The sequence below is a fragment of the Dichomitus squalens genome, assembly GCF_000275845.1.
Source record: "Dichomitus squalens LYAD-421 SS1 unplaced genomic scaffold DICSQscaffold_13, whole genome shotgun sequence".
Lineage (NCBI taxonomy): Eukaryota > Fungi > Basidiomycota > Agaricomycetes > Polyporales > Polyporaceae > Dichomitus > Dichomitus squalens.
The window spans coordinates 498,041-525,542 of NW_006766895.1; the positions used below are offsets into that span (position 1 = coordinate 498,041).

A 27,502-nucleotide genomic window follows, 5' to 3' on the forward strand; every position below is an offset into this window, starting at 1 on the left:
ACGAGCATCGGTAGTGGTTACCACCTGGTGTTACGGTGCTGCGAGTCCGGATTTAAACACCAGTCTGTCAGATACAATCTACCGTCTGGAAGCGACGGAATGATCGTCAATGTCATGTCGTTGTGGCACCTCAATACGCCTTCGAAGGCAATGCTGGCGCAACATGCGAGTAAGTGCCAGGTAGGGGTGGCGTATGGGCTTGAAAAGAATCAAGCGAGTGTGTCACCAAGATACATAACACTGTATTGCGGGCCCACAACTATGACCCTCGCAGAAGAATGCACTGCAAATAGAAGGTGTTTTGGGTATTGTATTGTCGGGGTTGATGGCATTGTCATACTCACGAAATTCGCGGAGGCTGCAACCCGCGCCAGATCTCAATACGACGCGTTCCATAGATGTGAACCTCGGATAGTGGGGATATTCTCGTACCGTTCCGATGTTTTATTCCTGGCCCTAATCAGTCCTGCACGGAACCACATCAGGAGGCAAAGTACATCCCGACGCCGTACCGCGTTATCTGATACAGAAAGAAGCAGGTGGCATCCTCGAGTGGTGACCTCGGCGAAAGTCTGAAACGTTCTGTAACGTTGTTCTATCTTGGCTGTCAGTGAAGCTTCCTCAGCGGCCCGCTGCGTAAAGCTGAGCGGGACGCCGTTACGGTGCTCATCGTCTATTCTCGTCGAATAGAAGCAGCCCTTCTCGTAACCGCTCCAGAAGAGTCGGTGTTATCGACCGAATGAGGGTGTTGACCACGTCGTGCTTGGCGTGCGCAGTCGTGCATGACTGCTTGCACGCAATGGAACTGCCGTCTCAAACTGTACCCTTGACAATTAGTGCACCATGAGAGTCAATCTCCGCGCGGTTCGGCAGGTCAGCATCGAGCGATGACCGAGATGCCCACGCAGTGTATGACGCTCTAAGCCCATTCTAAAACCACCCTGGTCCTGATCGTTGTTGGTAGCCGGGTTTGAGTCGAGGATGATACAGGCAGGAAGGGTACGAAGCGGCTGTCGAGGATGGTCGGTGCAAGGCGAGAGTGCTTAGTCGGTCAGTCGCCGCGGTTGTACGCCGGGCCTTCCCAATCAGGCTAGTGGTGACCGAGGAGACAGCCGCGGACCTTTCTCGCCAACGACCATCTCGCTCGACGGTCTCCTGACTGAACCAGGCTCTAGCACTCGGCGCATCTGTCCAGCTGGGCTTTACTCGAGGAACTTGAGGGGTTATAGTGCGTGGGTCGATGGCTGCGCTTACGTAGCAGCGGAAGGGACTCGATCTTCCGGCAACTCGTGGCGACTCCGATTGAGCCTCTCGTGCAGGGTCACCAGTACAACCGCACCAGGTCGACGAGTAGCCTCAACAGATATCATCATCATGACCTTCACCAATGTCATCTCCCTTCTGGATGAGACTCGACATTCAATCATCGAACATCTTGCCACTCTCGGCGCTGTGGGCCGCATCCTATTGGATGAGGTCAATTCGGCGGAATGATCACTTGCAGGAATCGAGTTCAGGACCCGGATAGAGGAGCCTGTATTTTCACGGCTATTCCTGCAGAAATTTCCGCTTCCAGCCGCAGCGCAGTCTCTTACGTGCTGAAGTCACGGATGAGGTGAGCTGTCGAATTCTGAATTCTTCCTCTCAGATTGTCACGGTCTCTTGGCGAGATCTCCGACTACCTGTCAAGCAGGATCATGTATGACGAGGATAGAATGGTGAAACCCGTCGGCTTCACGGCTATTCTGCCCTACCTCTTCTCTTCTATCCGTGACCAGACTGAGAAGGAGTAGGGCAGGTGGATTACGGGAAGTCATCTTATCAGATACACGGCAGCCCGCTCGAGCGAGGTGTTAGCGCCCAAAGATAAGACTGCAGCGCCATCATGATGTCGCCGAGCCCGTTACGAGGAGCTCGGAGCGAAACCATGCGACGTGTTGTTGCCGGCACCATGACCTCGTCGTATCTTCGCATTGTCCTATTTTTCGCGGCTCGCGCAATCTTGGGCGATATCGCGTTGTCGTCCGTCGTCCCGCCCTGACGCATGGTCTGGGCGCCCGCATCACACATTCAAACAACCGAAATTCCGATTATTTTTCGGGACGCTTCATTCAATATATGGCAGGGCGTCTCGGTCCTCGTACCGCAACCCTGGTTCGAAATTTTTCCTAGCGAGGCTGTCATCGTGAATGTCAAAGCATGACGAATACGGCCGTCAAGGACGATACGCTGCCATCAGCATAAGATAGGGTACGCCCGCAGCGGCTGTCTTTGTGGAGAATTCATTCATGTTAGTCATGTTAATCTCGCACATTGGGCGGGTTCAGAATCAGAGGTCGAGGACTCGGTGAGCCCATATGGGTTTTCGGGAAAGCACATGCGATCGCGAAATGTCTCAGCATGCGGCTGATCAAGACGCACTCCCGTGGCGTCATTGAGGAATTCGCACATCGCCCCGAGGACCCAGATCCATCCCGATGAGATCAAAGCCAGATTGTGCACTGTCCACGTTGGCGCTCTGCTTCTGAAGCGGGGGTTGTACGTCCAACCCATGTGGATCTGCTATCCTCCCAGCGTGGCGGTTCGTCGCTTCCTGCAGAAGATCGAAGTGTTTCTGCCTCAACCTTTGTAGCCATAGAAAGTGTTCCGTTCTCATCACTACCCCGTCTGCCCGATCTGCGATGAGGTGAGTGGTACTTATATTCGGGTGACGGGTAGTGAACGGCCTTCCAGGAATCCCTCACTGGCAATCCGCCTGCCTTCACTCCGGCACCAGCCCCAAAGATGAGCATCAAAGCGTCTCCCAGCTTGAATGCTTCTGCTCCTGCCGCTGTGTCTCACCCTGGCCCTGCTGGTTCAGCTGCTCCCGGCGGACCTGGTGGGCCTATGGTTCATGCCCCTAACCCCGACAGAGCGTTGCGCATCGCGCGAAACCATGCGTACGCCCACCAGATCTGGTGGCTCATTGCGAGCTTCATTGCGCTCATCATCATTTTCCAATTTCTGTCCTGGGCCGTGTCGAAGTGTTACTCGAGGAATACCCCCAAGGGGAAGAAGCCCGCCGACGCGGAAGCAGGCGCCTCTCCCATCCCCTCTCCTCGCCGGTTCTCACTACGCAACATCCCTACGGCGATAATCAACCTTTACCGTGTTGTTGCTTTCCGCTGGACGCTCGAAATTGGCCAGTCTTACACGCTCAACTTCGCGGAGGTGTTCATTACTGTTGCCTACATCGTCGCCCTCTTCACTTGGGAGTTCGTCAACAGTGAGCAGCTCGATCTTGGTGCCATCATGCCTCCGCGTGCTCATCGCATCTCAGCGACCGATACGCAAGGACAGAAGCTCGATATCAGCTACTGGGGCAGCCGCGCTGGTTCGCTGGCAGTAATCCAAACCCCCCTCATCACCGCGTTAGGAACAAAGAACAACGTCATTTCTTGTGAGTCGAAACATGATGTTCACATTGACGGGTGCAATGTCTGACAATCACACAACAGACATCACTGGCATCAGCTATGATAAGGTAGATTCCAGATTCCGACATTTGCCTGCAGCTACTCATCGTCAATGCCCGTTGGTAGCTCAACTACATTCATCGTATGACGGCTCGGGTCGTTTTTGTGCTACTCTGGGTACACGGAGGAGCCAAGGTAACGGCTATTTTGAACGCGTCCGTCTCTCAAGCCAAGCTGACATAACGTGGCTTGCAGCTTTCCCATTCCGTCCCTGAAGAATTTGATGAATGGTTCATCCGCATTGGTCTCACCGCCATCATCGCTTTCAGTATCCTTATTCTTGTCTCCCTCCGTCCAATTCGGGCGGAAGCCTACGAGGTGTTCTACTTCACACACTTCTTCATGGTGCTGTACGTGTAGATCTCTCGATGGACAGCCTCACACACTGACCAGCCATTCCGCTCCCAGGATCTTCCTTCTCGGCGGTTATTTCCACGCAAAGAAGGTTGACTTTGCCACCTATGTGTGGCCATCGTTCCTCATATGGGCTCTCGACCGCTTCATCCGGGTCGCTCGCGTCGTCTATTACAACCACCTCTACTTCGGCTTCAGCTCAAAGTCGGACCGCCTCGATGCCTCGGTCGAGCTTCTGTCGCCGCACTTCGTCCGCCTGCACATCAGCCGCCCGCCGCACTTCAATTGGACGCCCGGTCAGACTGCGTTCCTAGTTATGCCTACCGTCTCCGGAAACCCACTCGAGGCCCATCCGTTCACCATTGCCTCGGTTGACTCCCACTATCAACTGACGACGGCTGAAAAGCCCGATCTCGAGAAGAAGGCATCCTCCGATGCCGTAGACATCGCGCCGTACTGGAAGGAGCTCGTATTTCTGATCAACGTTCGGGAGGGCTTCACTAAGCGCCTCGCCGCCATCGCGCAGAAGGGTGAGAAGGTCAAGGTGCTCATCGACGGCCCGTACGGCTTCTCGCCGAACTTGGACAATGACGATATCGTCGTTTTCGTCGCCGGTGGCTCTGGCGTAACCTTCACGCTGTCGACCTTCCTTGGTGTTCTGAGCCACGTGCAGAACAAGAAGAGCAAGTGCCGCCGCATCGTCTGGGTTTGGACTATCCGCGAAGCCGGTATGTTCATCTGCTCTTCGAGCCGCCGTTAAAGATGTTGACCGTTTTTGCTCAGACCACATCGAGTGGGTGTCGAAGGCCCTCAGTAAAGCGCTTGAGCTCGCACCCAGCGACCTGGAGATCTCCATCCGCATCTATGTCACTGGTCGAAGCGCATCCAATGAGACTGTGCTCCGCCAGGTCAAGTCATGGAACGAAGACGACTCTATTCACTCTTCCGAGGGTACCACGGTCGGCAAGAGCCGTCCGCCTTCCCTCCTCAACTTCCCGGCTGTTCAGGTCAATCAAGGCCGCCCAGACATCCCAGCATTGTTGCACGACGAAGTTGACGCTACTACAGGCCGCATCTCTGTGACAGGTACGTCTCCACACGAACGTGCTGATATTCTTCGTTCATATTCGCTGACAACGTCTTCCTAGTATGTGGATCTCAGGGCATCGCGCGTGCGTGCCGTAAGGCCTTGCGTGTCCCGATCTCGACCGGCCTGAACGGCGGTCCGAGTGTTGTACTCCACGTTGAGTCGTTCGGATACGCGTAGTACCGTTACGACTTGTATGGACCCTTCTCCTAGACGATTTTCATAGATGATTTACGTGTTCTGCATGTATCACTAGTAGCTTCATATCCCACGTTACACGCACAATTTACGGCCTGTCGGAAGGCAGGAGAAAGAGCAGCGGATGAGATTCGCGTTTGGTTCGAGTTCAAATGGGGGCCCAGACAGTATATACAACGACCATCATGAACTGGAACCAAACTGCTTTGATCTAGCTAATCAGGTGCACGAGTATCCGCCGGGAGGCTGGCGTGCCTGTGGCGGAGCGCCGGAGGGAAAGCTTCTGAGGGCGGCGCTGCGGTTGAACGTGGTGCTCATTCTATTCGCTCGCTCGCCAGCTGATGCCGGAAAATTTGAACACGGCCGTTATCATCAGTCTATCTGAATAATGGTAACATACTCTCTACATAAAGAAAACCTTTGAGCATGTCTGTGCTGACGAACTTCACGTTGGGCAGGCTCAGTGTGTAGACGGGATCGCAATGTTCCGACGGAGGGACGATCGTGTAACCGGAGAATCGGGACACCTCGTCCTACGACACGTCGGCACCATCGTCATGGTCATATTAAAAACTGGTTGATCTCGTCTTGGTAGGTAATCCTTTACACAAAACATTCTCAGGCTTGCGGCCCGAGAGGCGAACTTGAAGGGGCACCACCAAAAGGGAGTCATCTAACGTTGTTGGTACCCATGACGCCAACAGTGGTCCATCGTCAGCGCAATCTCCAAGTGCGGAACATCCACGCCATGGCGTATGCGGCGGAGGTGTCAACGACTTATAGAAAGGTTTCGTAACGCTTCGGAAAGAGTGGACACACGTCACTACGCCATTTCGCAAGCATGGCACTGGCACTCAAGTGGTCTCACTTGCACCGCGACTATGCATCTCCTTCAATGCATCATCTAATAAGAGGTAGCTGCGTTTCAAAGTGTCGATTCGATTCGAATAATCTTTGACCTATAGCACGAGGCTCACCACGTCTTCGCCACGTTTCGCTTCCGGACCCACAGCAATGACGTTTGGGAGTCTGGACGTTGTTCAGGGAAGTACGGGTTCGTGGCTTCCAAGCTGATTTGTCACCTAGCTGGTAACCGACATGCGGTGGAATTGAATTGCCTCCCGAGGATCGTCAAGGCTAAGGTTGCACGTGGGCGTTTCCAGCATATAGTCATGCTCCTGCAATTTCTGGCACTAAGTTCTATCCAGGCAATCAGATACACTTCCTGCTCAAGGATTAGTGCTTGATTGGTATAGTACTAGCCGCAGGGCACATTTATGCTCCTAGGATGCTGGACGCAGTACCCGAAATGAAAGAAATTAAGTATGTAACCCCACGTTGACCTCTGCTCTCATGACACTCACCGTTTGTTCGTGGGAGATGTACTGTCGTCATCTGCCGTCTCAAAAGAGCTCACGATGACCGTCTGCTGGCCGCTCCAATTGTCGTACGAGTGTCTCGAGCCACGCCCTTTATCCGAAGTACATTTCCAGTGAGTATATATACTCGAAGACAACGGTCTGCTGCCTCTCCAGCGGCCGTCGACATTGCTCGCCATGCGAATTCCTGCCCTGTTGTTGATCGTCTCTTTGTTTGCATGCCTCTTCCGCTCAAGAGTGCGTGGAGAACAGTACCCCCTCTCCAGCCCTGAACCCACCGTTCAACTCGATAATGGGTCGGTCATTGGTCTCACCGATGACGATGGCCGGACCAACTCGTTCCGCGGCTTGAGGTATGCTAAGCCTCCGTGAGTGTGCTGTCATTTGAACGTCTGTTGCCCCACCACTCACTTTGGCCGTCACTACATTACTAGGGTCGCTGAATGGCGCTTCCAGAAGCCTCAAGCCATCGATAAATATACTGGAGTCACGGACGCAACGTCATTCGGAAACACCTGCTATAACGTCACTGATGGTGTTGCGGATCCCACTAAAATGCCGTCTTGGGTTACGCAGGAGATGAAGGATTTCCTGCAGGTCTTCAACCATCTTGCTCCAGGAATGACGTTCAGCGAGGACTGTGCGACCGTCTCCAGATTCTGACTGACCATCCCAAGCTGATGTGCCTGCAGGTCTGAATCTTGACGTGATTGTTCCCGCCACAGGTGTATCCCCAGGTCACAAACTTCCTGTAGTCGTGGTTAGTGACTTCGCAGAATCGTATTGGTTGGTTTACTGACCTGACGACTCGCAGTATATCCCGTTCTGTAAGCAGTCGTTCAGTTACAAGGAAGAGTGGACGTGGCTCACATGCCTATAGCTGCATTCATGTTCAGCGGCAGCACTGGGTCAGTATAGTATGTTCCTCTGATCGTGCGGCAGCGTCCGTTCAATTCGTTGTTAGTGTCGACGGAAGGAAAATGGTGAAACGGTCCATAGAACTGGGAGAGCCCATAATATTTGTTGCACTCAATCACCGGTTAGTCGATACGTCTGCGTCTTGAGTATGCTGACTGATCGTTTGATTTCAGCATGGGACGTAAGTGAATGTCATTACGACTGCACTAGTCATTCCTGAGACATAGTATCAAGCATTCGGCTTCCTCCCTGGACAAGAAGCGTTGGACAATAAGATCGGCAATTTGGGTCTCTATGATCGTCAGTAACAATAGAGCATAAGCGAGGTTCACTAACCCATAGTCGTATGCTATTACAGAACGCCAGGCACTTCGCTGGATCCACTCGTACATACCGCAATTTGGTGGCGATGAAGGCCGTGTGACCTTGTACGCTCGTCATATCCATCTCGTGAAGTCTCAGGTTCTGATATGGCACGACTCGTTCTTCAGACTCGGCCTGAGTGCGGGAGGCGTGTCCGCCGCATCGCACATGATCGCGAACAACGGCGACAGCGAGCAGCTCTACCACGGTGTCTGGGCCGAGTCCGGCGCCATCCAGCCGGTGGGCTGGATGAATGAGAGCTCAGCCCAGAGCACCTACTCCAACTTTGTGAAGGCCGTGTGCGGCGATGACGTCGATGTCAATCATGCCCTTCCATGCCTCAGGAACGCGTCGGTTGAAGCGATCAGAGAGGCAGCGAAGCAAGGGGCGTGGCAGCCTTTGGTGGATGGGGAATTCCTCAAAGATTATCCCCAGCACTTGCATTCTAGCGGCGCTGTGGCTCCTGTCCCTATTGTGGCCGGTGAGTACCAACGTAGTACTTTGATGCTTACATGGCTTAGCCCCACCATTCTCAGGGAATGCCAACGAGGAGGGGGCGCTGTTCGCTGCTGATTTCATTGCCCTACCCGGTCCATGGAATTACTCGTGAGTCATACACTCTTGCCTATATAATACGACATGCCTTATATCAACGTTCTTCCCCCACCGCATAGTACCGCTGAAGGCGTCAAAAACATCATCAAGCTGGTCTACTATCCCGATATCAGCGACAGCGACCTGAATATACTCGTACATGAGCGGTATCCTGACGACCCAGAACTTGGAGTTCCGTATGGCACAGGCGACAATTATCAACATGTGAAGGGTTGGAAGCGGTTGGCATCCTTGCTTGGAGATATCGCCACCGATGCTGTTCGGCGGAAGTTTGTTCAGACCCATAGCATGCACGGATACAACGACACCTGGTCTTATAGCAAGTGCTCATATATAGTACCTCTTCCTTCCTTTACTGAACGTTCGTTTGCAGTCTACCGACGACACAATATCACCGGCTTTGGATGCGTGAGTGTTGTCATAGAGGCCCTTACCAGGATTCTGTACTACCAACTCGCTGACCGTATGCCTACAGACACACGGCTCAGAGATCGACAACATGTATGAGGGCGGAGATATGGCAGACCGCCTGATTTGGTTCGCCAACAACTTCAATCCCAACCGCGATACGGCAATTGTAGAGTGGCCCAAGTACCAGTACGTGAGGCCCAACCCAAGCGAACCCAATCCTCCAGAGCCGACGCTACTCGAGTTTTCTGCCTCCAATACCCTCCGGCTCATTCCCGATACGTACCGAGAACATGCGTTAGAACTGGTGATGAGGTTGAATTCAGAGCACCCCTGGCCAGTCTAAGCTAGTCATCACGTTCGCCGGGTATATTGTAGAGGAGAAATGTGGCACGTTGTCGCTGTCGTTCCACGGTACTAGACTGTGACACATCCTGTGTCCCACCATATTTGTGGAAGCGCACAGTGCAAACAGCTTTATCAGACTCAATGATCCGTTGAACATGTCAATCTCCTCAGCTTATTCAAGGCTCCACATGATGTGCGATGAGGACGGGAACTGCATCGGTAGATGGATTTCGCGTTATAATCTCAGCAATTAGAGGCGCAATATCTACAAGACACGGGCCAATTAATACATTCATCGAGATGTCTCACTCCCGAGAAACAAAGGGAACTTAAAGACGCAGAATGTCAGTACGCCTTGCAAGGGGTTGAGCGGCGGGGGCCCCAACGGTGAATTGGTGAAGGATTGGATTTGCACTGATTTCGCAGATGTAGTCGGTCTGGTTTGGTTCGCAACCCTGAACACTGCATTCCCCTAGCGTTGTTGGTGAGTGTTCACTATTCCAGCGTTGTAGCGGGGAGCTGATAGGCCTGTCGAAGTTGACTATGTTCACCAATGCATCCACCCTGAACACTAGCTGCGACCTCCAGTCTAACCACGGTCCTCATCTGAGCTCTCTTCACTCCACGCCACGCATAGCCGACGAAGATGTCACCTTTCTTGAACGAATCAATCCTGCAAGTGTCCAGGCTTGGTGCCTGTCTAGAATAAATGAGTATCAGGTGCATAATCGCTTGGTTCTCATCAATCGCTCTCTACCCCCTGAGCTCCTCATGGGCATCTTTGCGCTTGTTCGACCAGAACTTGGCGAAGAACCGACATGCCCTTCCATTCTACTCGTCTGCCGGTATTGGCGGGAGCTGGTCCTACAAATCCCTCAGTTTTGGGCTAATCTAATCGCTCGCCGTACGAACCTACACGAGGCGACACACTCGAGGCGTGCAGCTATCCGCTCTGCGCTCGCACACACCAGGGAGCTGGCGCTCACGGTCTTCTGGGTTGGTCTCGAAGGGCGCGCGATGAAATTCTTCTCTCTCTATCTTCACAACGTCGTCTCTATCACGGTCTACGTCGATTTCTCCGATGTCACTCTTCTCAATCAGCTGCTCACCGACGAAAGGCTGTCAAGGCTTGCAGGCCTTTCTATAAATCTCATTCCCAACTCAACTTGGTCCATAGATAGGCAAGAGCCACCCACAGGATGGATTCCAGCTCTGCGAAGCGTCACACTCTCCCGTCTCAACACACTCAAAATCCCCCGGATTCACCTCAACGTGGAGGCAGAGTCGCCGTCCCTCCGGCACCTTTGCCTGACGACATGCGCATGCCATTTCCGAATCCAAGACTCCACTCGTCTCCTCGATGCGCTCGCACAATTCCCCAATCTCGCAACCCTCAGTTTACTCCACGCCCTACCTTCATGCGCTCACGCTAGTTTGTCGGATCCTCCCAGGCAGGTCGTGAAGCTACCTCGACTCGATATGCTGACCATAAAAGACGGCCCATGGGATGCATATGGTCTGCTCCGATGTCTCGAATATCCTTCACAGGCGTCTCTCTGCTCATCGTTCGAGACATCGGACGGCGGCTGTTGCAAGGGAACCTTTCCCTTTATCCATCGTCCCTTCGTACCCGTACATGAGATGGACACAAATTACGACGTGATCATCGATGATACCACAACGCTTCTCCGCGTGCAAGCATCCACTCATGGCCAGGCTCGGGTACGCGTCGATGTCCCCCAGCTCTCCGACTCCGGATGGAAGCGGTGCACAGACGTACTACCGCTGTTCGCGTTTGAAACCGTCACTACTCTGACACTCCAAGGGGACGACATATATGGGCATGTAGAACACTTGGATGCCATCCTGAAAACGTTTCCTCAGCTCCTGCATCTCTCGGACCAATCACTGGACGGCCGTTGTGGCCTATTGCATTTTCTTAGCAGGCGGATAGATCGGCACAAACGGGCCGTGCCCGTGCGGTGCCCCCGACTGGAGAGCCTTTCTTTCGTGATCGAACCCTATGCTCCCTGGAACTACAGAACCGACGCGGTAACGGGCTCCTGGGGCGACCCTCAGCAATATCCGTGGTCGATTCTTCCGGGTGACGACCCGTCCATAGGAGAGGACAGACATGCGAATCCGTCCAATCGTTACCGTGCCGTAGCAATCAAGTTGCTCGGCCGGATGATGGCGTGGGTCTGCGAGGAGCGAGCGCCTGATTGTGCGCCATTGAAGACCATTGGCGTCCATTCAGACTTCCTAGACCAGGATGGGTCATTACTGGTGCGTCTGCGGAAGAAATTCGAAGGGCTGGAATGCACCGTCAGCGTCTATCCTGCTAAGGACTTCCGATGGAGTAGAAACTAATTCTGGGCGTTTTGTCCGCTCTGATGACAGTCTTGGTACACGCACCAGTTTGCCACTTGAATACAAAAGTCCTTCGAACTCGATCATAACGTAACCCTATACATAGCATGATCGATCGCGAATACTCAAAACATGAGAACTGGTATTGCTAGAGGGATAGATACAGATCGGCACGGAACAAGGGGAACTAGGAGATACACAGCGCGGAAACATTAGCACACGACAGACAGAAACCAGACCCACCCCAGCACACACACACAGAGAACGAGCGACCAGAGACACCACAGCGCATCCCCCAGCAGACGAGCCACAAAGCCGCGCCAGGGCTCGGCCGCTTCCCCGCCCATCCCCCAACCCCCTGTGGAGCTATGGCGAGAGCGCGCTCGCCCCGCCAGCGGGCGTCCCGAGGTGGTAGAACCCGTTCGCCTGGTGGTCCAACGAGCCGAGGTCCGGCGACGCGAGGAGCGCGCTGATGTCCAGCTGGCCCGCGTCCGCGTTCAGGAACGCCATGATGTCCGCCGTCGACATCCCGCCCGCGCCCATGTCCGTCTGCATCAGGCTCCCCGCGTCCATGAACGGCGCCGACGCCATTCCGAACGGGCCTTGCGGCTGCGAAGGCGGCTGCGGCGGCACGCCGAACGCGGGCTGGGCGGCCGATGGGGGCTGAGGGCTGCCGAGGTGGTCGAGGAACGCGTCCGTGGGCTGGAAGTCCTCCGGGCTGCCGTGGTTGAGCGGGGAGTCGCCCGAACCCGCGGGCGAGCGCGCGTTCGACGACGCCTTTTTGCGCACCGGGCGGACCCACGGCGGGCGGCTGCTCGGTGGGGTAGACCCTGGGTCTGGCTGACGGGGAGCCGTCTCCAGAGGGATTTGCGTAACTATCGAGGCGGCAGACGTGTCAGTCCGGCACCAGGAAGACGACACAGAACGACAGCGGGCGGACGCACTTCTGCAGAACTCTTCCATGAGGTCACCTGACCGCTGCCCGCATATGTACCGGCCGCTGAAACGCCGCAGGAGTCCCACGCAGGACCGCAGGGCGTCCAGCGCGGGCGGGATGAGCGGCCGCAGCGAGTCGGAATGGCAGTTGAGCAGCATCGCGACGAGCGTGCGGCCTGCCGCGGTGAGCTGGTGGATCACATGCACCCCATCTGCGGACGCACAAAAAGCAACGAGCCGCGTCAGCCCCCGAAGAACACGACGCAGGACACGCCCGCACCGGAGAGCACGACTCACAGTAGGTCATCAGCCCCTTGGCCGCGATATGCAGGTGCGACGAGATGATCTGCAGCGCGCACGCGTGCGCCGCGCGCATCGCCTCGATCTCCGCCTCGTCCTGCTCCGCGTCCGGCACGTGGTTGTGCAGCCGCTCCGCGACCATCTCCGAGAAGCGGTGCCGGTGGATGAGCATGCGCACGTACTGCTCGACGCAGTGGATGCGCTCCGCCTGCGTCACGCGGAGCACGTCCCCGCTCGTCATCGTCTCGACCGAGTGCGCCCAGTGCGCGGGCAGCGCACGGCAGATCTCGTCCAGCAGCGCCTCCTCCTCCCGCAGCTCGAGCTTGCCCCGCCGGGGCCCGCTGCTCCCCGTCAGGACGGCCGCCGCGCGCGCGAGGAACGGCGAGCCGCCCTCCCCAGGGCTGGGGCGCGAGGGCGGGATGTCGAGGATGGCCTCGAGGACGACGAAGAGGCGCACGCAGCTCACGAACGCGCCCATCCGGCTCTCCGTCTCCTGCGGCTGGACGCCGACGCCCTCGCGCGTGATGAACTCGTCGTCGACGATCGCGGGCTCGCCCACGTCGCAGTCGCGCAGGCGCAGCAGCGGGGGCCGCCCGAAGTGCGCGGACGCCTGCTTGTCCCAGAGGTAGACGCACCAGAAGGTGCGCTTCCGGACCTCGTCCTCGACGGGGTCGAAGAGGTCGTAGTCGTCCGCGGAGCGGTGCAGGCCCGCGTCGAAGGAGAGCGTGATCGCCTCGGAGAGGAGCGCGAACGCTTTTGAGAGCCGCCCGAGGCCGACGGCGTACACGCCCGCGATGAGCACGGACTGGATCGTGTACATCGTGGGCTTGTCCGCGCCCGGGAGGAGGCGGAGGCGCGTGAGGAGGTCGAACCACTGCGTGCCTGCGCTGTTGCTGTCGTTCGGGTCCGCGCGCACGCGCAGGTCGTCGGTGTGCCGCGAGGAGAGGCAGCAGATCGCGACGATGAACGCGGCAAAGCCAGGCTCGCCCCATTTTCGGGGGTTGCCATAGTCCTGCGCACATTACGTCAGGTGGGTGCCACGGGGATAAGCACCAAAGACCGAAGGAAACCGAGACTCACGGCGAGGAAGCTCGGAACGTGGAGGAAGGGCATCAGGTAGTATGACGTCGAGAGGTAGCACTGCACGAGGCTACGACGCGCCCACCGCAAGTGAGCCTGGCTTGCCAAGGAGAAAGGCAACGGGGGATCCTCACCTGTCCATGAGTTCGGGGACGATGAACGAGGTGATCAGCTTCCAGATGTGCTCCGGGTTCGCTTCTGTACGCCGCGGCTGCCGGTCAGGGAACCAGGTGGACGGCTGCCCGTTCAGTCCTTTACAGCTTGGCTGGCCGATCGGCCGCTCCGGGTCAGGTTTCACGACAGCGTGTCGCTCAACAAGGAGGTCGAGGATGGGAAGCCCCGACGTCTCCCCTTGCCATCGCGTGTAGCCCTCGTCGTCAAAGTACATGTAGGACGAAGCGAGGGACATGCGCGACGTCTCCTCCCCAAACTGATCCACGCCGCCGCTCGACGACCCCATCCTGAAGCCCGAGCCCGGGCTCGCATTGCGCGAGCCGGGCTTGACGGGCCCGAAGAACGTCGACGGGTTGATCAGCGGGTACGCCGTCAGCGAAGGTGGGGGGACAGCCGTGGGGAAGATGTGCGTCGACGACGCGAACGACGCGTGCGGACTTGTACTTGGATCGACGGGCGACTGCGGTAGGCCAGCGCCGAGCGCACCGGCCCCCGCGAACACTTGCGGAGGGATGGCTTGGATCAGCGTCTCGAGCTGCTGCATGCGGTCTTCGAGCGTTGCTGCCCGCCTGTTGTTAGAAAGGGAACGTCAGCGCGCCCTCCTCTCAAAAGCCTCGCATCCAAGTATGTGAGGTCGCCCGTAGCTACAAGGTGGGGGGGGGGATCGACTATAAGTACGCATGAAACAAGCTACGTCCAGGATTAGATCTGCTCCATCCCATCCTTCAGGCTCAGGCACAGCATTGTGCTGAGAAACGCCAGATTTCGGTTATATGCTTAGCGGGAAGCCGATTCTGCTCGTCGCGTGGAAACATCGGCCCACAGACTACAGGTGGCGGACATAAAACGGAGCCGAAGATCCCTCGAAAGTATGAATGTATGGAGAGGGCTGGCCTAGGGGGACGACAGGAGACAACAAACGCGACCGCGAAAGGGTCGTTGCAGTCACTTGACAGTCATGACCCGGATATGTAAGACCACGCTTCGGATGCAACGGCCCCGGGCTCGCAAGCCCAAGAGACGAGGATACGGATGCACACAACAGGAACACGCAAAGCCGAGGGAGCGTACGGAGGGAAGAGACGGCGAATGCGTACTTTGATTTGTGCGGGTGCGTCCTCTTGCCCGGCTCCTCAAACGTGCACGCCGAGCTGGACGTGAGACACGACTGGCACGGGTGGCCCTCGTCGCACTTAATCCTGCGCCGGCTGTGTACACATCGCACATCGCACGGACAAAGGACAGGGCACCCGTCAGCCTCTGCAGCGAAGGGTCTACAGTGCCTTGTGTGCTCACCGACAACGGTCGCACGCTCTGGAAGAAGAGAGCACGGCGCTCGGTCAACGCTCTTCGTGCATGTGGGATCCGCGAGAAGAGGCGGCGCACCTGCTCAGCTTGAACCGCCGCTCCTTGAGTATCGAGCTCGTCTGGGACGGCTTCACGTCTGGCGCGGGCGACATCGAGGCGCCGTTCTGCTGCTCCGCCTGGGGCGTTGCGGCCTGATCAACGCTGCTGCCGGGCGAGTTGGAGGAGTCCATCGCAGCCATGCGACATATACGGTCGAAACGAGACAAGACGAGACGAGATAGCCCAAGCAGTGATGTATAGTATAGTCAAGCGTCGGGCGAAGAACGAGTCAGGAAAGATCGGAAATCCAAGCGGTGCGAGAGCACTAGTAGCAGGTCACTGTGGGGCTCGCAACAAGTTTCGGACCTCTCTCGACCGACTCCGAATTTCCCTTCTCCCGCAAAGAGACGCCGGGCCACGAGCGGATGACTAATTTCCCTGCCGGAATTGCCCCCGCCATTCCATCCGGTCCCATATGCGCGCTTCTCGCCTTCTCCTCCGCCCAACCCCCCCGCCCCGTGACCGCTCTGACAGCTCAGAAGCACCGATCTCTGCCCGGCCCGCACCCAACGGCAACTCATAGCCCTCAGCGGCGGCGCGTGATAATGATATTTGCCGGCGGTTCGCTTAATTAGTGCGACGCGATTGCGATCGTATGCACACCTCCGCGGAGCGCTCCTCGTCGAATGGGATCGACTCGGTTGCGAGCTCAGTTTACAGGCCGTGTTTCCGACACCTGCTCAGCTGCCTTGGAGACAAAGGACTGGTCATGGGATACAACGTGCGCTGTGCTGTTGTCTTTTATAACCGCCTCCACCTTCGAAAGTGCCTCTGTCGTCAGGTAGTCGAGATGGTGAGTCGCCTCATCTAAGACAAGGAGGTGGGGAGATGATTCGAATGTCGCCAAAGCATACACGACTCGGACGCAAACCATCTGGCTCCCGCTAAGGGAGCGCAAGGGCTGGAGAGCATTGGCTCTGATCCTGTACTTGCCCAGGTGCGCACGACATGCTTGCTCCATGCACTCCAGATTCCTCTCCCTTATGAAGGAGAGAGCAGAGCAGAGATCTCAGCAGGGTACTGGTGGAGCTCGTTGACATGATACTGCGTGAAGTAGCCAATCTTTGCGGCAGGGTGTCAGGTGATCTTCCCTCTGGTGGGTGATAGCGCTCTATAGCTCTCCGATGAGGGCCTCTACGAACATCGTCTTCTCACTACGATTTGTCCTCATGCAAGGTGGTGTCAATGAATCAGCTGCGTCGCGAAAACCTCAATACCCCAGACTTGCGGGAGCGACCTTCAGGTAACCATGCATGGAAATCGAAGATATCATAAGAATAGACTTCTACGCTATGCGATATGATATAATATGTATGGACAGCCAATAGGCGGGGGGCGAGACGTAAATTACCGAGATGGAGTGATGGCACAGGTCTAGGTGTCTGGGCGCCAAGGGTGCTTCCCGAGAACATCATGTGATCCCCGGAGTCCGCCAGACTCCGGCAGACTCGCCGGACTCAACAGTCTCGATATTTTGAGAAGCACCGATCTCTGCCCGGCCCGCACCCAACGGCAACTCATAGCCCTCAGCGGCGGCGCGTGATAATGATATTTGCCGGCGGTTCGCTTAATTAGTGCGACGCGATTGCGATCGTATGCACACCTCCGCGGAGCGCTCCTCGTCGAATGGGATCGACTCGGTTGCGAGCTCAGTTTACGTGCAGTCGTCCCCTTGGTTCCTATCGCACGTCGCCGCTTGCTTGGCTGTAGGTCTAACTTAACCACAGCCGGCCTTATTAGGATCGGGTGCAACCGCTTGCTAGCTAGTGGGGGAACAAGGCCGCCCACGGGGTCACGAGCCTCCCGGACCGTCCCCACCAAGCGCGAAACCGGACCAGCGCGGGAGGACGCTCCTATCACGGACTGCACAGCCTCCCCCGCGTTTTAGCGACATCACAAAGACCAGCTGTTGTGCACTTCCAGTAGCCTGCGGGGGAACCGGCAAGTTATTTCGAGGCCTAGGCAAGGCGATTTTCGCACAGACAGAAATAGTGGGATGTATGCAACAGCAGCGACGATGGTATACTGCGCCTCCTCCAGCAAACGTACATGAAAACGACAGTGCGCGTACAGCTACTGCAATGGTGGTACAGACAACAGCAATGATACAAACAAGACATGAAAAGCACATACATCCGCATCGTAGATTCGCAGTCCTGGAACACAGAAAAGTGGTACAAGCGACAGTCGACGGTCGCCGAGGGTAGTTTGCGCCAGGATGGCGGAGGGTGGGTTGTTGCTTAGAACGGCAGAGGATTAGCCGCCGGCCGCGCTCAGAGGTCGCCCCGGTACCAGTCCACGGCGTTCTTCAGCTGCTCGAGCGTGATGAAAATCAGCATCGTCGTCGGCTGCAGCCGCGTCCACGCCGGCAGCCACCCCTTGAACATGAACATCGGGCCCTCGTTCTTCATGCTCAGCCGGATCATCCCCAGCGTCGACCGGCCCTCCGCGCCCGAGGCGGCCATGATCCGGCTCTTGAGCACGTCCGCGGGCGAGCACACCGTCGTCGCGACCGTGCCCGCGGCGAAGGACGCGGTCGTGTGCACGTAGATGTTGTCCTCGAAGTGGCCCGTCTTGAGGAGCTCGGCTTTGAAGAAGTCGTAGCTGTGGGTGGGTGCGCGCACAGGCGTGAGTGGGCGCGCGTCGAGGCGGCGGCGGCGGCAGCGGGAGGACGACTTACGAGGCCAGTTGGCTGGCGTTCATCAGGATCGCACGGAAGACGTTCGGGCCCACTCCACGCGCCAGCGACGACCAGCCTTCCTCCTTGACCATCTGTGAACACACGCACGCACACAAACACGAAGCGTGTCCTGTCAGATTGGCTCTGATGCGATCGAGCAAGCTCGCGGTCGAGAGCGTACCCGGTACAAGCCGTCCAGGCAGTTCTTGTAGTTCAGACGCTTCTCTGGCGGCTTGGCAAAGTCGGACTGGAGGCGGACCATGATCAATTCTGGGAAGCGCTGTCAGTGCCTTGTGCTCGAGGTAGAGTGCTTCAGGGCGAGACTTGCCTCCAGGGTTCCCGACGAAGCCCGCGATACCACCAGCTATAAAGGTCTAGGGTGAGCGGCCCCCCCTGCAAGAGACTCCTCTGCCTACGTACCCATGCTCCCCGCCAGCGCGAGCTTCCACGCCGGCGACTTGGCGTCTACAGCACATCCATTAGCGCTGGTCCCCCTCGCGCGCCCTGTCCCATCATCAACTGACGACACTCACCCGCGCCGATCAGCTTCTTGCTCTCGTCGTAGGCCCAGAAGCGGCAGATGGAGTACGTCATCTGCCTGAACCACGTGCCGGTGATGCCGTCGAAGAGGCCGAGGACGCCCGCCGTGCGCACCGTCTTCTTTATCGAGTTGATCATGCCCTTGTCGCCCGTCGCCTGCATGCGCACCTTCGTCAGGTCGAGCGGGCTTCACGAGATCGCCGCCCAGGATGCCAGAGTGAGTATGCAGTTGATGAGGGCGCGGAGATAGCGGAGACGTACTGGGTGATGGATGCTGCGATGGTCGCGGCGACACCTTTGATGCGCCCGGATGACATCACTCTCGCCGTTCGAGTGGGGGGAGTGCGTGTGGGGCGGACGTACCTCCAAGCCAGAACGGATAGGGCTGCTTCTTGTTGGTGGGGGCAGCGGCGAGGGCGGTCTGCGCGCCGTTCACGGGGATCTGGGCCGCGGGAGACTCTATTGGGGTGGACATGGTGAGGTGGAGCTGGGAGGGGGATGAGAGTTTAGGTGACGAGTATTGCCTGTCTAGCAGCTGTGGATGGCCAAGGTATCTTCTAAGCCTGCGAGCGTCCCAGGGGAAGTCTAGTGATGTCGCTGATGGTCGTCGTGCGTCCTGTGCGCGTCAGTCGAGCACAGCGAGGCCCAGTCGTACGAGCGTGAGGGGCGGGATTCGGCGTATGCGTGCGTGCGTGCGATGGGACGGGGACTATTATCTGGGGAATATCCGGCGGTATTTAGGAATGGGGGGTAAGCGTGCGAGGGGCGAGGCTGGGGATGCCCGGTTCGCACCGAGTGGTGAGAGCGTGAGGAGAGAAAGAGGAAGAGAGTCGCACGGCCCCCAGGGAGGATGTACAGGTGGCGAGCGAAGGGAAGGGCACGGAACGAGAGCCGCACGGCCAGCTGAGGCTGCTGAAGAGGGGGAGAGGACATCACCTGACGGAAGCGCGGCGGAAGCGTCATGCTATGCCCCTTGCGGCGGACGTCGCTCACTTGCACGGAACCCCGGTGGGTGTGGCCCCTGTCATGGGCACGCAGCAAACAAGAATCGGTGCAGATCCTCTGACTAGCGTTCCAGTTGATTAATGGCTTGATACACAGTCGTCGCCGGTGGACAGTCGGACAGTCGGCCGCGGGCAGAGATGCAGTCGACCGCAGGCAGAGATGCAGCCGGCCGACTCGAGAAGACAGAGGAGCAAGTCGCCGCAGGACGAGGGCTATGACGGAAGAGTACTTAGTGAATGCAGGGGGTCACCTGCTACCCCACCCCCTCGGCACTTTCCGCTGAGACACGATCATGTGACCCCGCGGGCCCTAGCGCGGATTTGTGGCTCGTCTCACGCCGCTGCCACCGTCGCCGCCAGTAATGTCTAGTTGGTCGGAGTTCGCGCCTGTGTCACACTCTGCCGCGCTGTGTCTGTCTTGTGCCAGTCTGTTGTGTGCAGGCTGAGTAGGATCCGCGCTCTGTATGTTCTAGTTTCCTTGCTTTCGTGGCTGACTTGTGTCTATCCTACTAGCAATAGTACCAGCCCTTGTCTTTTGAGTAGCCAATCATTCCGTGTGTTCCTCAGACTTCGCCGTATTCAAAGAACGCCTATACATCCAATCCGCAAACCGGTGAGCGTGCTGCGACTGTCGTCCGTGCAAACAAACCGCCCATGATTCGTCAAGATAGTATGTCCCTCCATCGGCAGTCCTTCGCAGGATAGACGCTGACGGAGCACCCCAGCCCTTCGAAGCTCTTCTCCAGACGGGCCAGTAACGACCCATCCCGCTCTATGTAGCAAGTCTGGACGGACGCCAATCCTGATGGTCTTCAATGGCGTACAATCAGACGCTCGCTCCTCGCAGACCCACGCCATCATCCGGCCGAGCAACTTGATTGCTACGGTAGGGTAACGATCCGACATATCATCATTTCTGTCCTCTTTCCAGGATGGATCATCTGCTGGGAGGATCGACCACGGATATCGCTGGCGGTCCCGGGCCTTTTTCGTGTCGATTATCGTGTAGTCCCACGGAGCATAGGGTTCGAACACGAAAGAAAGACTCTCTGGTCGGGGGCACCACACAATACTCGAAGCGTTGTACTGATCTATCCGCCTGCCAAGGAGAGGCAATAGCCCACAGCGGCCGTCCAGTGATCGATCCGAGAGATGCGAGAGCTCAGGAAACGCCTGCAGAATGTCGCCCAGGGGATTTTCATACGGGTTTCGATACGGACATCCATCCCCTTGGAGTGTCAGAGTAGTGACCGTTCCAAAGGCGGCGAACAGCGACAATACGTCTCGGCACCGCTCCAGTCCCCGGCGTTGCGGTACGTTGACAAGTAACCGAGCCTGGCCATCAGTGGACGCTTGCATGCGGAGAAGCCGGGTGGTATCTTCGATGATCACGTCGTAATTCGTGCCCGTCGCGTGTACGAAGGGGCGATAGCGACGGGGAAAGAATCCTCTCAACACTCGCCTTCCGGTGTCTCGAATGTTAAGTGGAGAGACGTCTCCGGCGGGTATTCGAGACGTTCCAGCAGACCGTATACCGCCCATGGGTCGTCTTCAATGACCAGCATGTCGAGCTGAGGTAGCTTCACGGCACGTCTGGCGGGATCCGACGAACTGCTAGCTTCGTCGAGTGGGGGTAGAGCGTGGACTAAAGTGAGAGTTTCGAGATTGGGGAATCGTGCGAGCGCACTGAGGAGACGAGTGCAGTCTTGGCTGAGTCTGCTGGAATGTGGCATGCGCATCTCGTCAGGCAAAGATGCCGGAGGGACGACGAGCCGGGATCCATCGTGTAGGTGGCTCTTGCTCATCTATGGGCCACGTTAACTCGGAGATGAGGTCGATAGAAAGGCATACGAGTCATGAGAGCCTTTCGTCGGTGAGCAGCTGATTAAGAAGAGTGACATCGGAGAACTCGATGGAGATCGTGATAGAGACGATGTTCTGAAGGTAAGAAGAGGAAAGCTCCGTCGCGCTCTGTTCAAGACCGATCCAGAAGACCGTGAGCGCCAGCTCCCTGGTGTGGGCGAGCGCAGAGCGGTTAGCTGCACGCCTCGAGTCTGTCGCCTCGTGTAGGTTCGTATGGCAAGCGATTAGATGAGCCCAGAACGGAGGGGTTCGTAAGACCAGCTCCCGCCAATACCGGCAGACGAGTAAGATGGAAGGGCATATCGGTTCTTCGCCAAGTTCTGGTTGAACAAGCGCACAGATGCTCATGAGGAGCTCAGGGGGTAGAGAGCGATGGACGGAAATTACGCGATTATGCGCTATGCTGAGGGCGCGAATTCGCTCCTGATACTCATGTATCTTAGATAGACACCAAGCCTGGACACCTTCAGGGTTGATTCGTTCAAGAAGGGTGGCATCTTCGTCGGCTATGCGTGGCATAGAGTAGAGAGCGCTCGGATGAGGACCGTGGTTAACCAGGGTGGATGTATTGGTAACCATAGTCAACTTTGACAGGCCTATCAGCTCCCCGCTACAACGCTGGAATAGTGAACACTCACCAACAACGCTTGGGGGATTAAGTGTTCAGGGTAGTGGGGGTGAAAGAGTGCGCGTTCAGGTTGCCATGAGGCCGGTGTCAGTACTCCAATCAATCGACGGCCCAAGTTGCGAACCAAACCGGACTATTGCATCTGCCAAATTGGTGCCAGTCCAAACCTTCCCTAATTCATTCCCCCCTTTACAAGGCATAGTTACATTGTGCGTCTTCAAGTTCCTGTTGTTTCTCAGCAGCGAGGTGTCTCAACGGATGAATTAGCTCGCTCGTGTCTTCTAGTTATCGCGCCTCTATAAACTGAGATAGAAGATGCGAGGTCCATCTATCAATGCAGTCTCGGTTAACATCGCGATGCACGACAACGACGTCCCGTCCTCGACGTACACTTGGAGACTTGAATGAGCTGATGAGATTGACATATTCAACGGATCGTCGCAAAATCAGGCTCGATATGACGGAAGAGCAAAGTTCGTCCGGGAAGGTGTCCTTTATATCCGACAAGGTGACAGTGGTCGGCGCTCCATTCAGAAGTGATGACGCCGGCCGAACGGTTTCAAAGGCAATCGAGGGAGAGGAATGCGCAGTGCGTCACTGCGGTAATACAGTTAGCTCGCGTGCATGACGAACAATGCATCCTGGACTCACCGCCTCTCAACTATCCTGTGGACCCTCGGCCGTGAGACAGAGCGCACTCGTTCATTACAGCGATCTCAGGGAGGAACATCCCCAGAGTGTCGCGCAGTCGCTGTTCAAACGAATGAAGCTCCCGTGGCTGCAGCACGGCTTCATAAATGCCACAGGACCCCCCGAAGGCGACAGAAAGCTTCTGAATCGGACCGCAGTGACCCGCCCTCTCGGTGAGACAGGTTCGGAGCATGCCACAAAGCGAGTCCTGCGAAGCCGTCATTCCACGATCGTCATCAACACCGCCTTCCCTGCTTTCGACCACTGCAGCGTCTGACGGCATGAGCTGAGTGGCCAATCCCGACCCCACACTGACGTCGTAAGGGAGCGTCCATGCGACTGTCAGGTGCGTCAGGTTCGGGCAAAGGAACTCGCCATTTGTCTGAGGCTTCCCTAGGAGAGGCACCACGTCCCTCGTAGTCGTGCTTGCGACACAGGTAAGATGCCGGAGCCGCGGTAGGCGGGGTATAAGAGTCGTCCAGTACTCCTTTGCATGACCCCATGTGCCCTCAGCGGTCAACGAAGTGAGCCCGCCGGCTGGCGCCAGCGCGTTCACGAGCTCGCTCGTAAAGGTGGAGACGATGTCGAGGCGACGTGCTGCCATAGAAAGCGTGACGGACACGGGGCGAACGCCGTCGCCATGTGTTTCCCAGCGAGCGGACCCGTCGAACGGCCAGACGCAAAGGGAGAGGCTCATCTCGGCACGTTGTGCATGAGATGCGTTGTTGATGCCGGGAGGGACTGGGACCATCATCGGCCCTCGAGTGAACTTGTAGGCGGGCTCGAGCACAAGCGAAGTCGTCGAAGGAAAGTCCAGGTGGCGTAGAAACATGTTGATATGGGCAGACATGTCCTGTATCTCGAGGTGGCGGAGCAGTGGGAGGCGAACAATCCTCGTCAACTCTGGTGCCGGTTCATTAAAGAAGCCTCGACCGCCATACTCCGATAAGCTGAAGGCGGTGCAGAGGGTCTCCAGGTTTGGGAAGTTCGCCAGAGCATCGTGGATAGAGCGCATAGAGGAGACAAAGTTGGATGTGGTGGGCAAAGAATGGACCGTCGCAAACTTGAGTTTTAGGTGGCGCAGCGACGTATGCGGGGCGAGCGGAGGATAGAAATGCGAACGCTCGAGCTGGAGGCTGTGAAGACTGGGGTAATGGGGAAAAGTCAAGGTCAAGGTAGGTCTGTTGCCGATCTGGTAACATTTGCGGATAGAAAGGTGTCTCAGACGGGGCATATGCCGCTGCAGGAGTCGTGTGACGTTCTCAAGTTCCAATACATGGAACGCCAACGCCAGAGAGGAGATACGATCAGCATATATTGTCAAAGTACTGACTGTCAGAGCGTTGCAGTGATCGAGGGAGAGAGTAAGGCTCTGAGGTGCCGATCGCGCAAGCTCCACGTTGAAACGATCCATGTGCCACAGGGGAGACCATGAAGATGCAGTGAGCGGAAAGCTCAAGAGATTAGCCCAGAACTGAGGTGTCTTGACGATCAGGTTACGCCAATACCTACAGACACGTAAGACGCGCAAGCTACGGCGGTGCGTCATGGCAGGGTGGATGTATGCGAAGATCTCCATGAGTAGCTCGGGAGGAAGGTATCGGTGTATCGGCGCGGCACTGTTGTACTCGTGGCGAAGCCCGCGTATCTTGCTCTTGATTTCGCAGACCGCATCGTAAGCAGCCGGAGCGAGATGTTTACGGATGAAGAATATATGGGTCTGATACTCGGCGGTTCTGGACAGGCACCATTCTTGAATTTCGTCGGGCGGGAGCTGTTTGTATGCGCTGTTATCCTGGGAAAAACTCCATGCATTCACATCGTACGGCATACCTGAAGTGAGGTCAGTGTAAACATCTATACCAGTCGACGCACCAAGGCAGACCAAATGAACACGTACTTCCTGCACCCTTGGAATCACGGACCACGCTTACTAGGCTATCTGGAACTGCAGGTAGGTACAAGTCACACAGATGGAAAAGTTCGTCCATGCCGTCCAGCAGCGTGTAAGAGAGGGGGGCAAGCAAGTGATAGCAGGTCGAAGAAACCGGCCACGGGCCTGCAGCCGCCACCGAATCAACTCGGAATAGCGCGCCGCACGGCCGGCCCGAAAATTAGCTCTGTAGGCGCCTTCGTGTGGGAGCTTAATGTACCCGATTCGCACCTCTTTTTTTTTTCCTCAAGCATTTGTATCCCGCGTACATAGTACAGGTGCGGCAGTATTTACCAGAAAGCCTCGCTGGATACCAGCGTCGTGTCGTTTCCCACCTAAGGGACCTGTTCAGTGACTTCTGGCCACACGGGTTGGGGGCGAGGGCAAAGCAGTGCTTCGCCCATGAGTTAGTGGGATTTCGAGGCCCCAATTCGCACCTCACAATTCACAATTCCCAATGATCACCGGTTCACCATTGAATATTGACAGCTAACATGCGATAGCATATACACAATATGGACAAGCGGTGTACTATTGCGAGATCAACAGCGCGACAACAGGGTGTCATCTTACGAACAATCTAGAGCGATCGTCGATGAGGCAATTCAAAGAGGTCTCAGAGGAGAACGGAATTCAGCACTACAGTCAAGATACACGTAATGAACTTGGTCGTGATCACGGAGGAATCACGTCGTTCCGGACCTGCCACGAACTTTGAGTCTCTTCCGGGACCATATCCGCCGATGGCGACATGCTCTGCATTTGGAGGGGTGTAGCGTCCGGCGCGGCTTGAGATGTTGCTGAAATTGTGATCAATGCTTGAGATCATAATCTGGAAGTATAAGATAACGATGAGCATACCGGGGAAGATTCCACCGCGAAATAGTGCGGCGGAGACGGCTTCTTCGAGCTCAGCACCAGCGTTTGAGGGCACTGTAGACCTCAGTCCGACACGTGGGGGATCGACAGAAGGACGCGTCATGTTCCCATAGTAGAACGCGACCAGCGTTCTATTGATTGTGAGTAGGCTCGGTTTTCCTTCATACGGCTGAAACAAATGGCTCACGACTTCAGGAACGGGTCACCGAGGCTCCAGCTGTACGAGAAACCATCGCTGCTAGGAGGGTCGGTTGACACCAGAGCTGGCCTACATCGCGCGTGTAAAGCTGGATAACCACTATTATGGTGAGATTTCCTTGGATGTGCAAAGTCGCGCGGGTCGACAGGGAAGCGGATGCCCCCAATCTCGAACGACAGAGTATGCGGTATCGAACAGTCGAACGTGTTGCCAAGGATGGAGATGATTTGTTCAACAACGTCTTGCGGACCGCGGATCAACGAGTTGCCCTAGAGGGATCATCAGGACGGTGTGCCAAGTAGACTCGCCACAGCGGGACGTACTGTGTCAATTAAGGCCGAAAGCGAGATCGAGGCTGGAGATAACATCGAACGAGGTAGCTTCGTGCCGTCCAAGTACACGTCATCCACAGGGATCTCCCATACCAGTGGATAGACCTCGTTAGGCGCGTCTGGAGGTGGAGGTAGACCTCCTTGACTCGGCGAATAGCTGCGGACCGGCACCCAAGTCAGATCCTCATCTGTCAAGCCGAAAGGAAGACCGCCCAGAGAGAGTGTGCCAGTGGTTTCGCTAAGGGAGAACGTGTCGCGCTGTAGACTAGTCACCACGAGGGGACGGGAGAGAATTTCCCAAGTCACGAGCCGAGTGAAAAAAGAGCCGAGGGTAGAGAACGAATCTGCAGGAGATGCAAAGGATTGCTGTGTTGTAACTCGACTTTTTTGACTACCAGAGGTGTGATCAGCGCGCCCTGTCGAGTCCGCGGACGATGAGCTGTGGTCCTGGCGAGCGGGGCTGTCTTCAGGAACGGCTACCCAGCGCTTGTATATAGGAGGGATGACCCTAGTCGTGTTGGACGAGAGAAGCTGGCGCCATATGACACTGATAGGAGGGAACCCCAGACCAAGTATTCCAGAAGACCCAGTTTGCAGTACGGTAGTGTTTGTGTCGACGATAGCAGCAAAGTATTGATCTGGTATAGACATTCCAGCTACGCCGACAGTAGCTGTACCTATGGGCCCAGTGGCATGAGTCCCGGTACGCGAGTCACCATAGAGCAATTGTACGTCTTGACCAGCCGGAGTGAGGTCGGCGTGCGGATAGAGCGGAACATTGGCTTGTACGCAGCTGTCGCCACACTGGTCCGTGACAACCCAAAGGTCAGCGGAGCCGGTATCTGTGCTGAGCGATTGGAGACGGATGCAATAGGGGATACAGGCGACATACCAAGCAAGAGAGGCACGAAGGTTTCCCCGACTTGCACCAAGACATTGTAAGTGCTAGTGGGTGTTATGGACGCTACCCTGCGCATACACATGAGTACTCACATATCCAAAACGTCTCCGAGGCCGACACGAGAGGCTTGTCCACTCCTTTTCTTAGAGCGTTGGGCATTGCCGACGGATAGGCAGATGTAAGACATGTCCTCCGGTTTCTTCGGTATTGGGACGAGACAACGAAGTCGACGCTAAGAGCCATAGCGCTAGCAAGGATAGAATTGAGAGAGAACGAGCCATATGCACAGCTCTAGTGTAGTGTCCAGAAGTTTATATGAGGTGGAAGTGGGAAGAACAGTGATCACCAGCCACGAACCCAACGCGCATGTACCGCTTGATGCAAGATCCTGTACAAACTGA

General features: G+C 56.5%; 6 protein-coding genes across 6 annotated transcripts; 3 read left to right on the forward strand and 3 right to left on the reverse strand.

The window, feature by feature from the left end:
• Positions 1 to 2,784: 2,784 nt before the first annotated feature.
• On the forward strand, positions 2,785 to 5,136 carry DICSQDRAFT_170034 (uncharacterized protein; the record flags this gene model as incomplete). Its single annotated transcript, XM_007365651.1, has 8 exons — positions 2,785 to 3,265; positions 3,320 to 3,439; positions 3,498 to 3,523; positions 3,582 to 3,650; positions 3,711 to 3,871; positions 3,924 to 4,597; positions 4,653 to 4,955; positions 5,018 to 5,136. 8 exons carry the CDS (start codon positions 2,785 to 2,787, stop codon positions 5,134 to 5,136), a joined length of 1,953 nt encoding a protein of 650 aa, XP_007365713.1.
• Positions 5,137 to 6,362: 1,226 nt separating this feature from the next.
• On the forward strand, positions 6,363 to 9,280 carry DICSQDRAFT_136491 (alpha/beta-hydrolase). Its single transcript, XM_007365652.1, has 16 exons — positions 6,363 to 6,477; positions 6,535 to 6,646; positions 6,770 to 6,901; positions 6,968 to 7,173; positions 7,226 to 7,293; positions 7,348 to 7,360; positions 7,414 to 7,441; positions 7,498 to 7,572; positions 7,625 to 7,632; positions 7,686 to 7,751; positions 7,810 to 7,879; positions 7,943 to 8,295; positions 8,351 to 8,420; positions 8,489 to 8,748; positions 8,803 to 8,837; positions 8,905 to 9,280. Exons 2-16 carry the CDS (start codon positions 6,573 to 6,575, stop codon positions 9,181 to 9,183), a joined length of 1,737 nt encoding a protein of 578 aa, XP_007365714.1. The 5' UTR covers positions 6,363 to 6,477; positions 6,535 to 6,572; the 3' UTR covers positions 9,184 to 9,280.
• Positions 9,281 to 9,956: 676 nt separating this feature from the next.
• Positions 9,957 to 11,555, forward strand: DICSQDRAFT_170036 (uncharacterized protein; the record flags this gene model as incomplete). Its single annotated transcript, XM_007365653.1, has 1 exon — positions 9,957 to 11,555. The coding sequence occupies one exon, from the start codon at positions 9,957 to 9,959 to the stop codon at positions 11,553 to 11,555; it is 1,599 nt and encodes a 532-aa protein (XP_007365715.1).
• Positions 11,556 to 11,921: 366 nt separating this feature from the next.
• DICSQDRAFT_60279 (uncharacterized protein) lies at positions 11,922 to 15,505 on the reverse strand (the record flags this gene model as incomplete). The annotated part of the gene is made up of 8 exons (XM_007365654.1): positions 11,922 to 12,430; positions 12,500 to 12,703; positions 12,789 to 13,803; positions 13,872 to 13,941; positions 14,006 to 14,614; positions 15,143 to 15,253; positions 15,342 to 15,359; positions 15,432 to 15,505. The coding sequence occupies 8 exons, from the start codon at positions 15,503 to 15,505 to the stop codon at positions 11,922 to 11,924; spliced, it is 2,610 nt and encodes an 869-aa protein (XP_007365716.1).
• A 1,943-nt stretch (positions 15,506 to 17,448) lies between these two features.
• DICSQDRAFT_136500 (dicarboxylic acid transporter) lies at positions 17,449 to 19,479 on the reverse strand. Its single transcript, XM_007365655.1, has 8 exons — positions 19,036 to 19,479; positions 18,934 to 18,967; positions 18,666 to 18,859; positions 18,553 to 18,597; positions 18,461 to 18,496; positions 18,314 to 18,402; positions 18,133 to 18,224; positions 17,449 to 18,056 (listed from the first exon to the last, which is right to left on the reverse strand). Exons 1-8 carry the CDS (start codon positions 19,145 to 19,147, stop codon positions 17,726 to 17,728), a joined length of 933 nt encoding a protein of 310 aa, XP_007365717.1. The 5' UTR covers positions 19,148 to 19,479; the 3' UTR covers positions 17,449 to 17,725.
• A 2,051-nt stretch (positions 19,480 to 21,530) lies between these two features.
• DICSQDRAFT_180632 (acid protease) lies at positions 21,531 to 27,391 on the reverse strand (the record flags this gene model as incomplete). The annotated part of the gene is made up of 7 exons (XM_007365656.1): positions 27,093 to 27,391; positions 26,192 to 27,042; positions 25,857 to 26,137; positions 25,652 to 25,800; positions 25,504 to 25,590; positions 22,866 to 24,690; positions 21,531 to 21,687 (listed from the first exon to the last, which is right to left on the reverse strand). Exons 1-7 carry the CDS (start codon positions 27,181 to 27,183, stop codon positions 21,531 to 21,533), a joined length of 3,441 nt encoding a protein of 1,146 aa, XP_007365718.1. The 5' UTR covers positions 27,184 to 27,391.
• Between the last annotated feature and the right edge of the window lie 111 nt (positions 27,392 to 27,502).

Coding starts and splice junctions, on each gene's coding strand:
- DICSQDRAFT_136491 (XM_007365652.1), top strand. CDS start 6,573: ATGACCGTCTGCTGGCCGCTCCAATTGTCGTACGAGTGTCTCGAGCCA. Junction 8,421..8,488: donor CCCGGTCCATGGAATTACTC/GTGAGTCATACA, acceptor CCCACCGCATAG/TACCGCTGAAGGCGTCAAAA. Junction 8,838..8,904: donor ATATCACCGGCTTTGGATGC/GTGAGTGTTGTC, acceptor GTATGCCTACAG/ACACACGGCTCAGAGATCGA.
- DICSQDRAFT_136500 (XM_007365655.1), bottom strand. CDS start 19,147: ATGTCCACCCCAATAGAGTCTCCCGCGGCCCAGATCCCCGTGAACGGC. Junction 18,860..18,933: donor ATCGCAGCATCCATCACCCA/GTACGTCTCCGC, acceptor GATCTCGTGAAG/CCCGCTCGACCTGACGAAGG. Junction 18,598..18,665: donor CAAGAAGCTGATCGGCGCGG/GTGAGTGTCGTC, acceptor GATGTGCTGTAG/ACGCCAAGTCGCCGGCGTGG.